Raw genomic sequence first — 14,990 nt, forward strand, 5'->3', positions numbered from 1 at the left:
AGAGCCAAGAAAAGGCTCTGTAGGTCTAGGAAGAAGGAAGGGAAAAACACCACTCCAAAGAGAATGGCCACTTGTCCACTCTGGGGGAGGAGCCTCGTCAGCTTATGATCTTGTTTCTTTGGGAAAGGCCCAGAGACTCAGGTCCTAGTGAGGTCAGGGTCCCAGACAGGGACAGTCAGCTTTCCTGGTATTGCATCGCCATTGGCTTCCCTTGCTGCCTCATCCCTGGAGCTGCTTCGTGCAAGGGAGACCAAACCTCTCCCACAGCCAGGGCTCTGGGCCCAGGTGCCGCTGTCCGCAGTCACAAGAACACGTCGGAAAGGTGCCCTCTCCTGGCAGCTGCTCTGCAGAACTACCTGGGACAAAGTTCCACTCAGAGTCCACCGCTGCCCTCTAGTGGCAGCGAGGGGGAATCGAACCACAGGGTCCCAAGCCCCTGCCCTTTGGAGGGGGTCTCCCAATTCCTGATTGTCTTTTAGGTCAGGACTTCCAGTGCCAGGTCAGTTAGGAACCCTGTCATCAGCCACAGAGCAAGGGGAAGGAGTCATCTGGGGGGAATTAACTGATGGGTCAATAGGGCAAGGCCCCTGGAAAAAATGAATGTCTAAAATACTAAGGCCCAGATTTAACCAAAGCTCAGAATAAAAGAAGAGCTGCTGGAGGTCAAACAAACACCACCACATCCCATTTTTCACAGTGGAGAACACCATACCCTTTAAATTATGTCAAATCCTCAACTGGAGGGACAAGGGTGGACCATGGGAGCAGGCACTGCTTGTGGCCATCCGGTCCCAGGGGCCCAGCACCCCAGGGTCTGCCCAAGGCCCGCGTGGGAATGAGTGCCAGCTCTCAGATTCTACCCGGAAGCAGGCCGACCATCTCCCCCTGCTCCTTAGGCCCCAAGGGAAGTCTTCTAACACCAAACGGCTCCCTGGCCCCTCAGAGCCCCCCTACGCCTGCGCACCCCCACCTCCCTGCCTCCCTTCCCTGATAGCTACATTCAGCTCCTCCACTGTCTGCTCGGTGCTGGGATGGAAGCTCCCTAAGGAGGGGGGCTCATCCCATTCCTGGCTTCAAACCCAGTGAGTAAGGCGGGATGCGGGTGCATGGCAGGCTCTCAGAGGCTATCAGTGAAATGAACAGGTGGGCTATTCTCTGGGGTGTCTTTTGCCTTAGACTCTACCCCCTACTGGGCTGTAACCCCTCAGAACATAGGGAATGATGGTTTTATCACCTTCCCAAATGCCCCAAGAGCCCAGGTGAGGTGGGGGGAGGGTGGATTTAACCAGCAGGAAATGGCTATGAGACCCTTAGAAGACTTTTCAGAGCTGCCCTGGAGGAGAAGACCCAATGGCAGGTATAGGGTCTCAACCTACCCTGAACCTCTGCTTCTTGCAACTTAGGCTAAGGCAGTGGTTCTCAACTGGGGGTGACTTTGCCCTCCACCATCCAAGACATTTGTCCACATCTGGACACACTTTTGGTTGTCGCACAGGAAGAGCTACTCGCATCTGGTGGACAGAGGCCAGGGATGTTGCTAAATATACAACATACTGGTATCTGGCTCAAAATGTCAACAGGTACTGAGGGTGAGGAACCCTGGGTTAAGGTGACTTTTTGTTTGTTTGCTTGTCTGAACTTCCTAACGACAACAAACAGGTAAGACAAATACTGGAACTGGTGATTGACCTAGGAAGATGTAACTCTGACCTGAAGGCCGTAATGGGTAGTCATGAAAGCTCCTACCACTGTGGGTGGGTGGAAGGGGAGGCGTAGGGCTGCAGAGGCACGGACCCCATTCAGCACCAGGTATGCTGCCTCTGCCACCTGTTAGCTCTGCGGCTGTGGGCAAGTTACTTCCCCTTCTCCTTTCTTCAGCACACAGGGACATTATTACTTCCTCTACGCTCACAGGATTCTGCCTGGCAGGCAGCAAGTATTCAACAAGTGTTAGCTACTGGTGGAGGAAAGGGGTAAAGAAATTATTTAAAGACCAGCCAGGCACACAGGGCCACTGCCCTCGCTTTAAATATCTGTCACATTCCCGGGCCACCTCTGGGCTGCATGCGGCCACAGAAAACGGACAGAGGAGCTGAGCCGTTGCCACGTGAACTGGGGACTGCTGCTCACACTCAAGCTTTCGAATGTCTGGGCTGTTTGCTTGGAAAGAAAAGATGATTCAGTTTCCCTTGCTCTTTATTTGGGAGGCACGGGGCAGGGGTGGGGGAGAAGAGTCAGCATCCTGGCTTTCAGGACTGAAAGCTGTTTTAGGAGGAAAAGGGGATGAAGGGTGGGCAGCAGAGTGACAAGAACAGAGCAGTGTTACTTGGGCTCTCCTGGAGAGGTGAGGGTTGGTTCATGTTCCGTCCACCGCCGGCGGCACCGCCACCACACCACTACCACACACACGGACACACACTCACAGGCGCGTGCGCACATGGCCAGAGTGTGCAGAATGCTGGCAGGGAGGAACAGCCCCGCTCAGGAGGGTGGGACCAGCTTCCGGAAGAGGAGCCACCCACTGAGATGGTGACTCAGGGTCCCAGAGGGACAGAGAGAGCCCTGAGTCAGCGGAGCAAGGATCAGCCCAACCATCACCAGGGCTCTGTCCTTCTCCCACACACTCCCAAACTGGAAACTGCATGGGGTTGAAGGCTACTCAGATCCAAAGCTGGAACGTCAGTGGGTAAGGTCTGGCAAGCTACTCAACCTTGTTGAGTCCTTTGTCCCCTCTCGAGTGATGCGGGGTCACCTGACTTCCTTCACAGGGCGCTGTACACTGAGCACATGGTTTAGCCTAGCACACAGCAGGCGCTTGATAACTGCCAGCTCTCTCCCTACTTCCCTCCCGGCTGTCCTTGACGGTCACCTTAACCTCATCACACCTGCACCAAGTGTGGTGTGGGGAAGGGCAGCAGGCAGCCCCGAGGGGACTGCAGCGGAGGTGGGGGGTGGTGACAGCAATACCCCGCTGTGCTCTGAGCTCTGTACTCAAGGTGTCTTTTCATTGCTGCCTCTCCTTGGGCCCCCACACCCCCAGCTACAAGACAAACAGGAGCTCCCTGTTTGAGGAAGGAAGCAGAGCTGGAGGGTGGAGAAGGAACTTGCCCAGGGTTGCTGTGCGGTCTCCCATTCCCAGGCCCTGCCTTGGTGACCTCCAGATGGCCAGGGTGCCCCTGAACTCTACACACCGGAAGCTGAGGCCACGCCTTCCAAGCTGGAGCACACTCACCAGGCTGGAGCCCCTGGGGGCTCATTAACCCCGGGGGCTTCTGCTGTGGGCAGGGGAGCCTGCTGGGCAGGAGCGTCCGCTGGCTCCGCCCAGGACAAGTCACTGACGTTCTCGGGGCCTCCACTTCCCGCCTGTAAAATGGGGATGTAACAAGTGCACCTGCCTCAGAGGACTGCTAGGACCACGAGATACACATGAAACAAAGCACTTACCAAGTGCCTTGCACAAATTCAGCATGTATTTTAAGATAAGGAGTATCTGTTAAATGAAAGCACAAAGGAGACAAGACACTGACATCACCAAGACCCCCTCCTTACAAAATCCACTCCTAGGGTCTGCCGCACAGAAGGGTTCCTCTACCCTTTGTGCCTACAGCAGACATTGGGAGCGAGGGCCTCTTCAACGCAGAGCAGGCGTCAGTCAACAAATTTTCTCTAAAGGGCCAGGGAGTAAATATTTTAGGATTTGCTCTCTACTCCACTCTGGGTGAGAGATGATATACGAATAGGGGGTACAGCCATGTTCCATTAAGACGTTCTTTGCCAGAACAGGCAGCAGCAGATCCATGTTGCAAAGGTTCAGCTGAGGGTGGCAACTCTTCATGGCCCCCACCCACCCCTGGGAGCTACACCTGCTGACAGAAGGTTCCCCGGGGGGAGTGGGCGGAGCCAGGCGATGGCATCCGCAGCTAGCGAGAAGCAGCCAGGTGGCAGCTGCCTGGGCAGTAAAAACAGGAACTAGCCCACCGGGCCACGTGTCTCTGAAACTCGGCAACCCAAAAAGGACAAGGGAACACAGATGGTGGAGGGGGAGCAGAGGCAGCAGGCTTCCCAGGGTCCCTGCGATGTCTCTCAGTCCCACGTCTCCCCAGCCACAGGGTGGTCTGAGGAGCCCAGGGCTCTGGGGTCAGCCTCACCCTTGGGGTCAAGCAGGCTCTCTGGGCCTCCTGGTCCCAAACGGGGACACCACAGCCTCCCTGACCTAGCACTTGAAAAAAGAAAAAAAAAAAATGAAGAAGAGGTGTGAAGTCCAAGTTTGGGCCAACAGCCTACCCAGCTGCGGACTGCCACGAAAAACAACACAAATGATAATAATGCCTTTAGTTTTCTAAGCAGCATTTTCTGGGATGGATCAAGAGCTCCGGGCAGTCTTCTCACATGAGAGTCTGAGGGCAGCCTGACTGGGACCTTTTTGCCCTGCTCTTCCCACTCAGAAGACAGGGCTCGAGCAACAGCCCCTCATCTAACAGCGAGGGTAGGGTGGAGAGATCGGAGGGCAGCACAGGCCTCCTCCAGGCCAGGGGTCCATCTGGGGCAGGGCTGCCCCCCTTCGCAGGCACCTGCCTCTGCGCACCTCAGCCCGACCGGGTGTGAACACACCAGCCCCCACGGATCCTCTCGAGAGAGCGCACACACCCGGATCCGAGAGGCCCAACTCCACGCGACCGGCGTCAGGAGCACCCCGGCCCAGAGGGAAATGTCCAGGTCCCGTTTAGCTCAGCGACCTACCCCTTCTTCAGGTTTGTCACATAAGCGCTCTGGAGGGCAGCTTCCAGGAAGTAGGTGAGCTCATAGTCAACCGGGTGAGAGCCTTTCAGATGCCGTGATGTGGTGTTATTTGTGATCTGGAAGGGGAACACAGAGAGAGCCGCTGTCTCAAAGTTGCGAGTCAGAGGAGCTGGGGTGACAGCCAGCCCCTCATCTGTCGGCAACCCCGTTACCATCCCAAGTCTCTGGCTGCCTCAGGGGCGTGCGGTGCAACTCTCAGGCCAAATCCAACCTAACTTGCTTTTGTTTAAAATAAGTCTAAAACATGCTCTCTTCATCCAGATGCTGGGTGCCCTCAGCAGCCATACAAAGCTGGTTTTGTCGGCATTTTACAGATGAGGACACTGAGGCTCAGAAAGTGCCTAAGGTCACAAAGCTGGTATGCACCTAGACCTCAGACTTCAGTCTGGCCAGCTGCAGGGTCAGGCTATTTCTGCTACTGGCTGGTTCAGTCATTCAACAAACACTGGAGTGTCTACCATATCCCAGGCACTGTCCCTGTCATAGAACCATGGAATGTCAGAACAGCCTAACTGCTGAAGACCCCTGGCTCCAGGGGAACCTGAGGACCAACTGTGGGATTAAGTGAGCTGTCCTTAAGCCTCAACTCTAAGAGGATCACCCAGCCCCAGCGAAGTAGGCCTGCCTTTATCATGACACCTCCCCTCCCTGATCCAAGAAAAAAATCAATAAGCCATCCACCTTGTCTTCCAGAAGTTGAAGTGGATTTAAGAGACGTTCTTGGAGCTTGGGGCTGGGTCTTAGGAAGGACACGGTGCCATTTCTGAGAGTGCACAGGGTTCCACAGCCTGGCCTCCCCTGACCCTAGATAACCAGCTCCCGGGGCCCACTGGTGTGCCCATTGCCGCAGGGCACTGATTCCAGCCCTGCACACCATTACAGCTCATCAGCCTAAGAGTCCAAGGCCTAGGCTGCTGGCTAAATGGGAGTCTACGTTTTTCATGAAAGTTTTCTCCCAAACCACATGCATTTTCAGTGTGGGGAGCTCCTAAAACTCTGTTGTCTAGCAGTGATCCATGTGACCTCGACAGAGGTCAACCCAGCCATGCCAGTCTCTGTGTGGGCTTCTGCCAGGGAATGCGCTTGAGTCCTGTTTTTGCTGAGTCCCCCAGTCACTTCTCCTTTCCTCCTGAAATCCAATCAAGTGGAGGGAATCTAGGCTAGTGACATTCAACAGGGAGGTGATTTTGCCTTCCAGGGAAATCTGGCATATCTGGAGTCATCTTTGGCTGCCACAACTTGTATTTTATAATACACAAGGTCGCCCCACACAGCAAAGAATGATCTGGCCCTGACATCAGTAGCGCTGAGGTTGAGAAATCCCACCGTGGGGGAATCAGCTTGGCCTGGACGACTCCTCCTACAAGGCCTGTCACAAAACAGGTGCTGGGTTGACATTTTGGCACTTGCCAAAGTAGGTAAGGTTCAAACGTCCCTGAGCTGACTCTCAGCTCATGACCAGCTCTTTCAGGATGCCAACCCAGGTCTACACTGCCATAGCACCTGCCTTCTAGCACCTATGAACCGTCTACGGAACAGAATGCCTAAGCACCACCCCCGAATTCTCCCCCACAAGTAACCAGAGCCACACTCCCAGGGATCCAGTCCTGCCAATGCCACTTAGGAACTGTCTGAGCTCTGGGAAGCCATTTCACTCCTTCCTAAACCGGAGTTTCTCTCTTGGGAAACAGAACAACGGGGCCTATCCCAGCCAATGGGTGTGAGGGTTAAGTTCGAGAATGACGGTCAAGTACTCAGGACTACTGTCTGACACAAGAGCAGTATCTTTGTTAAATACAGCTGTCTGCCCTCCCCCCATTAAATCAAGACAGCCTCCCCCCCCCCCCCCCCCCCCCGCTGAGGGGAAGAACTGGGGTAACATCACAGTATACTGCTAACCCAGAACCACTGTCCTGCCCCCAGTTCGAGCTGGGAGAAGAGGAGGCCCAAGGACTCCCAGGCCCCGGCTGGCCGGCTCTCTGCTGGCCTCTGAAAGGCTGGGACAATGGGCCCCAAGGCCTCCCCTCCCCGAGGGGATCGAGTAGGGAGCTTCCTGACCACGGGAGGACAGGGAAGGATGCCTAAGTGCAAGGACCAGCCAACACCTCTCCCGAAGGGGCTGTGGTGGGCAAATGGTTTCCTCTCGCTAAACCTCATCTGTGAGGAACAAGTATAGTATCTACTTCATACAGCTGCTGTGGGGGTTACACAGGTGTAACAGGTACAGACAGGGCTATCACATTTGGTCGTCCAAGCTAAGCTCATCAAGGAGGCTCTGGGCTCCCACTGAAGACGGTATGGACTCACTTACTTGTTAAAGGGTCTCACTCTGACAGAAGAGGTATACCGTGATGAGTTTTCCAACCAACAAGGTGGAGTGGCGTTGTAGGGGTGCAAGGTGGCTTTTTCTAAGATGCACAGGGCGGCCCACAGGCTTAGTGGGGGCCCCGCATGACAGGCGCTCTGCAGAGGCAGCTATAAGCAGAGTGCTCACCTTCTCCAAGTCCTGCAGGAACACCTGTGCGATCCAGGAGGCCCTCTCGAAGCAGGTGATCACTTCCTCCTCCCTCTCAGTCAGGCGGTGGCGGGAAGCAATGGAGTTGGGCAGGCGTTCCAGGGAGAGGCCTGCGGGAGGAAGACGGCACCTCAGATGTGCCCAGCCCGGCCCCCCAACCCCAGGCCCTGCCCACGGGGCCCCGGGAGACCTAGGCTCAGGAGCAGCCCGCGAGGGGCAAGGTCTGCAGCGGCGGGGGAGGAGGAGGCTAAAGCAGCGGCGGTACTGGTGGTGGCTGGGGTCAAGCTGTGGGCCGATGGCGGGGACACCCACGCCCCACACAGGGAACTACACCGAGGCACCGTTCCCGCCTGCGCTTCCAGGCCAGCTCCTGCAGGACCTTCCTGGACCCTCCTCCACGTTGCAGGATGAAAACCACCACTCCCCAGGCACTCACTGTTTCTACACTGATTATTTACGCTCAGCTCTCCTCTCTCCCTTCAGCTGAAAGCTCCATGCAGGCAACATGCGAGCTTCCCTGCACCACCGCAGTCCCTAGTACCTGCACACAGCAGACTCCCCAGCCGGACAGCACTTCACGGGCACCCCTCCTCGGAACCAGTTTCTGCCTCCCCTAAGTTATTTGCGCACAGGTCAATCTGCCTGAGGTAGACAGCAGCTGCTCCTGCTCTCCGGCAGCCACGGCCAGTTCTCAGGCCCCAGAGGCTCGCCTTCCCGGGGAGCACCCCTGCTGCAGCCTTAGAGCTCAAGGCACCCACTCCATCTCCTGGGCAGACCCATCATCAGGACCACAGCGACTGGCTAAGTAAGGATGAGCCCAGGGCCCGGAACTTTTAACTCTTTCACTGGGGCTGGGAAGAGGCCAGCCTGAAATGCTGGGGAAAGCCTGCTTTAAAGTGATGCTATGCAAGGTGAATGCAGTTAACACGACTGAGCTGTACACCTGCAAACACTTGCAACGGTACGTTTTTTTTTTAAAACCACAGTTACATTTTTTAAAACCAAATCAAATCATGGCTCTAAAGCAAAAACCAACAAAACAAAAAACCCCAGAACAAAACCAAAATGAACAACAACAACAACAACAACAACAAAGACGCCCAGAAGGGAGAGCACAGTTAATGCTCATTAGCAGTTAATGTCATAAAGGAACAGAACTATTTTTGCATCCGTTTTGGGTTTTTCTAAGAAAAAGACTGAATAAACTCTTAGTAATGGGGAGAAAAATCTACAGGGTACAGATGAGTCAAGATGAAGAGGGCAGATTCCTAATGACATGGTTTGAGTGCCCTGCCCGAAGCTCAACCCCCTGAAACCTCCCAGTATATGAGCCCATAACACCTCCACCCTTTGTAGGGTCCAGTCAGCTTCAAGTGCATTTCTGTCACATGGGACTAACACACAGACGTGACGAGAGAGTGCTGTCCCGGACTGTTGCTTCCTAATGGGCAGAATCCGGGTCGCTCCCAGCTTTGTGTCCCTCACAGGACTTCACACGCAACAGGTGCTCAGGATGAACTTCCCGGAAGAACAGTAGGGACAGAACCCCCAATTCTCTCCCGCCCTCACCTCCAGCTGATGACCATGCCCTCAACACTTCCCCTCCCCTCCTTTTCCTCCCTCATTTTAGATTTGACCTTTCTGTTTTTTGAAGTTTATTTATTCATTTTGAGAGAGAGAGAAAATCCCAAGCAGGCTCTGCACCATCAGTGTGGAGCCTGATTCAGAACTTGATCTCCCAAGCTGGGAGATCATGACCCGAGCCAGAACCAAGAGTGGGATGCTTAACCGAATGAGCTACCCAGGCGCCCCTAGGCTTTACCTCCTGTGGATGACCACATCAGCCTCCTAACTGGCCTCCCTGCCTCATGTCTTGTTCTACTCCACCCTGCACACTGTTCCCGGGGTGATCATTCTAGAACTTCGCCATTTCAATCCTCCTGGGGTCCCCAGTGCTAAAGGATATGGTCCAAACTCCGGGCACTCCACAACAGGGCCTCTAGGATTCCATCCCTGACACCTGCCCAGCCTTGGCTCTCACCATAAGCCATAGGCTCAGTGTTTGTGCCCTCCACCCCCCAAGTCATATGTTGAAAACCTAGTGCCCAAGGTGATGGTATTAGGAAGCAGGGGTCTGGGAGGTAATGACTGGGGTTAACAGCCTTCAAAAGAGACCCCAGAGATCTACCTCCTCCCGTCTGCCACGTGATCTCACAGCAAGAATTCAGCAGCCTGCAACGCGGAAGAGGGTCCTCACCATAATCTGACCATGCTGGTGCCCTGACCTCAGACTTCCAGCCTGCAGAGTCATGAGAAACAAATGTCTGTAGTGTCCCAGGCTGCACTTTGTTACAGCAGCCTGAGCTACAACACCACAACTGCTGCATCCACACCCAACCTCCTGTTTCCAGTGTTGACCTTGCTCAAGCCCTTCCTCCTGCCTGGAATGCATGGCCCTGCCCAATCTCCCAGGTCCACCCAAAATTACCACTCACCTTCTGCCCTGTTGAGGGCCGCCCCCTCTATGCAGCAAGCCCCTCCTTTTTTTTTTTTTTTTTTTACAAATAGTTTATTGTCAAATTAGTTTCCACATAACACCCAGCACTCAACCCCACAAGTGTCCTCCTCCATGCCCATCCCCCCCTCCCCCCCACATCCATCAGTCCTCAGTTTTTGTCAGCATTCAAGAGTCTCTCATGGTTTGCCTCTCTCCCTTTCCCCCACCATTTCCCCCCTTCTTCTCCCCCTTGTTCCTCCGTCAAGTTCCTCCTAATCCTCCTATACGTGCAAACATATGATATTTGTCCTTCTCTGCCTGACTTACTTCGCTCAGCATAACACCCTCGAGGTCCATCCATGTTGCTACACGTGGCCAGATTTCATTGTTTCTCATTGCCATGTAGTATTCCATGGTATAGATAAACCACATCTTCTTGATCCATTCATCTGTTGATGGACACTTAGGGAGCAAGCCCCTCCTAATACACCCTGGTATAACCAACCGATCCCTCCTGGGGCCCCAGTCTATGCTTTACATACTACTGCCCCACCATTTCATATACATATTTATTCACACGGATACCCAGCCAGACCGTGCGCTTCTAAAGGCCTCAACCTTAGCACGTTCACCTTTCTATAAACTGGTGCACAGTAGGCACTTTGCGAGCCCTGGCTGGCCAGCTGAAGGAATGGAGAGCCTGATCATGTCTGACAAAGTACAAAGTACCCTGAAAATACAAGGTAAGGAATTATTGTTTTTCTTGGCTAGATCCCAACTCATATGGATTTTGTGACCTTGCCCTCTGCCAGGCTGGGGCGTGAATGGGTCCAAAGGTCAGGGTGACTCGGCCAGGGGTAAGGCAGGCAGAGAACATGGTGGCCCTTGCTCAATGCAAAGACTCAGTTACCGGGGTCACCAAGGGTCACCGTGCCTCCTGCCAAATGACTCATGACCAGGAGGGGAAGCTTCTCACTCGAGAGCACAAAATGGGGTAGAGGAAGAGTGGGAGCCCTGGAGAAGCGGGCAGGAGGCAGGTGCCACCGCTCACTGCTGGTGCCAGCCCTGCTTCCTCCATCCCAGCTGCGTGGCCTGCCCACCCTGCAGGAAGGTGGTTCAGAGGCCTGGCCTGGGAGACCAGCTGCAGACAGCAGAAGGGTGCAGCCACTCCAGAAGGCCCGGACCCGGGCTGGATCGGGCTGGACACGGCCACTCTGTGGCTCCCTGAGACACATGCTGCTGGCTGGGTTCCTTCCTGTCCCACAGCTGGGCCCAGACCTGGGATAGATGATGCCAGCCACTTGGCCTGCTCCGACGGCCGGTCCCAAGCCTCCAGCGGGCTGGCCACTGCAAACGGTGAATTCAGTAACACGCGTCTGTGGGGCCTCTGCTGTCCATTGCTTCATGTATTCCCTTTGCTCCAGACAGGGGCCTCTCACCAGGCTTCTCAGGGAATTCCAGTCCTATCCTCCTGGAAAACTCACAGCAAAACCACCTCCTCTTGGAGGCCGTCTTAGGCCTCCTGACTTCCGAACCAGTAGAACACTCTACCCGCATCTCCCCTGCGAATGCCTTTTCCCCACTCTGTATGTAACCAGCCTCTCTGCCCATTCCTGACTGCTCCCGGCAGCCAGAGAGAGCAGGGGCTGGTGTCTGGTGAGTGGATGGACACAGAGCTGCCTGCACACAGTCACTCACACGCTTTCTCCTGCTCCGTTTACAAAACGCTTCTTGCTGAATTCATAAACAAACTGGCATGTATTTATACAACGGAACATCACTCAGACCAACAAAGGACAGATTCTTAATACATGAACAACATGAATGAATCTCCAAGAAATGAGGTGCAGAAGAAGCCAGGTATCAAAAAAGTACAATTCTACAGGGTTGCAGTTACATTCAGAAAAAAAGGCAAAATTATAATCTGTATTAACAGAAACCCACCAGGCATTGGGAGTAGAGAGAGAACCAACTGGAAAAGGGCCTGTGGGAAACTTCTAGGCTAGTGGCAAGGTTGTCTTTACTGTGGTGTTGGTTACATGGGCATTAACACTTGTCCAACTCACCAAGCCACTATACCCTTAAGATTGGTATACCTCAGGGGGCGCCTGGGTGGCTTAGTCAGTTGAGCGTCCGACTTTCGCTTAGGTCATGATCTCGCGGTTCGTGGGTTCGAGCCCCGCGTCGGGCTCTGTGCTAACTGCCAGCTCAGAGCCTGGAGCCTGTGTCAGTCTGTGACTCCCTCTCTCTCTGACCCTCCCCTGCTCACGCTGTGTCTCTCTCTCTCCTAGAAATAAAACATGAAAAAAAATTAAAAAAAAAAAAGATTGGTATATCTCACTATATGAACATTTATCAAAAATAATGGATCTGAGGCCTTTTCCAGAGGAAGCAGTTGTGACAGCAGAGAACTAAAAGCTGGAAGTGGAAGGACTACGGTCACAAAGCTGGTCCTCTGTGAAATAACTTCCAATATACATAAGACCAAAAAGCTTCCTGGAGCTTGGCAATGGCTTCTAATGAGGGTCAGTCTGGTCACCCAGTTCTGCCCATAAAAAGGGGCTTTTTGATCATACTTTTTTTTTTTTAGTTTGTTTATTTTGAGAGAGAGAGAGATTGAGAGCAGAAGCAGGGGAGGCATAGAGAGAAAGAATCCCAAACAGACTCCACACTCAGTGCGGAGACCAACATGGGGCTCCATCTCATGAATACTGAGATCGTGACCTGAGCCAAAGTCAAGAATCAGACACTTAACCAACTGAGCTGTCTAGGTGCCCTAGGGCTTCTTTACTTTACATTTGCTCTTGGACTCCCATGAAGGTCCATTTTTCTGTCCATAAACATCTGATTAGAAACCCACTAGGGACTCCTTGGGTCCCTTCATCCTCTGCTCCTTGAGCGTTTCTGCACAAGCGGCCAAACCACAACACCAGATCCAAGATGAGACGGGCTGCTCCTGAGCCCGGCCTCCACAGGACCCCAGTGGTTGTCACACAGCCCTGTGAGGAGGCAGGAAGCCAGGGGCTGCCAGGAAGCCCTGGGCACCACCTCTTGATTCTCACTGGCAAAGGTGTCCTTCTGTGAAAACACCCAGCTTTACAAGCCAAGGGAGGGCCCCTTTCAAGAAGAGTGCTTGCTTTTTCATTAGTCCAAACTTTTGGTTTGGAGGCAAGCTTGGTTCAGGCCCAGGCTCAATACCCAAGCTGGTCTCGGCCTCCTCAGGCTGAGATGAGTCATCCCGTCCCAGGCAGGCGCCTTTCCAAGAAGCCCCACCCTTGGAGCCCTGGGCCCTAGATGCAGAGGTGGAGAGCACAACGTTTCCTCTGCAATGGAACTTTCCAGTTGGGTGGACCCCTCCCTCCCTCTTACCCAGTTGGTCCAAGGGCACTCGGAATCCACAGAAGGCTAAGCCCAGAGTTAGGTATTCTGGGCTGGGGGGCGGGAGAGGAAGAAATGCAAGTCATTGCTTCAGCCCTCAGGGAGGGAGCCTCAATGCCAGGTAGGGAACAACCCTTATAAATCACACTTAAAAAGCGGGCGACTGCGGGAACGGAAAATGGTGCAGCCACTGTGGCAAACAGCCTGACGGTTCCTCAAAAAAATGAAAAACAGGGGCGCCTGGGTGGCTAAGTCGGTTAAGCATCTGACTTCAGCTCAGGTCATGATCTCATAGTTCATGGGTTCAAGCCCCACGTCAGGTTATGTACTGACAGCTCAGAGCCTGGGGCCTGTTTCAGATTCTGTGTCTCCCTCTCTCTCTAACCCTCCCCTGCTCGACAGCTCAGAGCCTGGGGCCTGTTTCAGATTCTGTGTCTCCCTCTCTCTCTAACCCTCCCCTGCTCGCTCTCTCTCTCTCTCTCTCTCTCTCTCTCTCTCAGAAATAAATAAAACATTAAAAAAAAAAAAAAGAAAAACAGAAATACCTTATGAACCTGCAACTCCATTTCTGGGTGTATACCCAAAAGAATTGAAAGGAGGGTCCCAAAGAGATATTTGTACACTCGTGTTCACAGCAGCCTTAGTCACAATAGGCAAAAGGTAGAAGCAACCCAAGTGTCCCTTGATGGATGAATGGAAAAGGAAAATGTGATACATGCATCCAATGGAATATTATTCAGCCTTTAAAGACAAGGATATCCTGCCACATGCCACATAGATGAATCTTAAGGACATTATGTTGAGTGAAATACACCAGTCACAAAAAGACAGTGTATGATTCCACTTCTCAGAGGAGCCATTGAGACAGAAAGTAGAACAGCAGCTGCTAGAAGCTACAGAGAAGGGCAAATGGGGAGATGTTTGGTGGGTATAGAGTTGGGGTTTCACAAGATAAAGAGTTCTGGAGACTGGCTGCACAACAATGTGAATGTATGTAACACTCCTGTTCTGTACGTACACTTGCAAATGATTAGGATAGTGAATTTTATGGCATGCGTATTTGATCACAATAAAATAAAACCTTTAAAAAACAGCTAAGATGCTAAATTTAGGTTATATATATTTTGCCAATTTTTTGACCTACAGGGTTACATTAGTTCCGGGTGCACAATATAGTGATCAACACACCCACACATCGCCGGTGCTCATCACAACAAATACACTCCTTAATCTCCATTACCACTTCACCCATTCCCCGTAATCATCGGTTTGTTCTCTATAGTTAAGAGTCTGTTTTTTGGTTTCTCTCTCTCTTTTCCTTTGCTTGTACTTTTTGTTTCTTAAATTCCACATGAGTGAAATCATATGGTGTTTGTCTTTCTTTGCTTTATTTCGCTTAGCATTACGCTCTCTAGCTCCATCCATGTTGCTGCAAATGACAAGACTTCATTCTTTTTTATGGCTGAATAATATTCCATTTTGTATATACACAACACACCTCCTTTTCCCATTCATGGACACTTGGACTGCTTCTGTATCTTGGCTATTGTAAATAATGATGCTATAAACACAGGGGTCCATGTATCCTTTTGAATTAGTGCTTTTGTGGGCCGCTTGGGTGGCTCAGTCGGTTAAGCATCTGACTTTGGCTTAGGTCACATCGGGCTCTGTGCTGACAGTATCTCAGAGCCTGGAGCCTGCTGCGGATTCTGTGTCTCCCTCTCTCTCTATCCCTCCCCTGCTCCTGCTGCCTCTCTCTCGTTCTCAAAAATAAATTAAAAAAAAAAAACATAAAAAAAT

General features: G+C 52.7%; 1 protein-coding gene across 2 annotated transcripts in view; it reads right to left on the bottom strand.

Moving 5' to 3' along the window:
- The window catches only part of TTC7A (tetratricopeptide repeat domain 7A), a 119,775-nt gene that overhangs the window by 80,070 nt on the left and 24,715 nt on the right, over positions 1-14,990 (bottom strand). Inside the window, exons 1-3 of one of the 2 annotated variants that reach the window (XM_039245939.1) lie at positions 9,138-9,189; positions 7,295-7,425; positions 4,741-4,856 (exon numbers count right to left, since the gene is read on the bottom strand). In XM_039245939.1, coding sequence (XP_039101870.1) covers positions 4,741-4,856; positions 7,295-7,425; positions 9,138-9,156 — 266 coding nt within the window. In that variant the 5' untranslated portion in view covers positions 9,157-9,189. Of the gene's footprint in view, positions 1-4,740; positions 4,857-7,294; positions 7,426-9,137; positions 9,190-14,990 lie in introns of those variants that run through there. The other variant, XM_039245938.1, reaches the window with a different exon arrangement.

The sequence above is a fragment of the Hyaena hyaena genome, unplaced genomic scaffold, assembly GCF_003009895.1.
Source record: "Hyaena hyaena isolate Hyena2069 unplaced genomic scaffold, ASM300989v1 scaffold_274, whole genome shotgun sequence".
Lineage (NCBI taxonomy): Eukaryota > Metazoa > Chordata > Mammalia > Carnivora > Hyaenidae > Hyaena > Hyaena hyaena.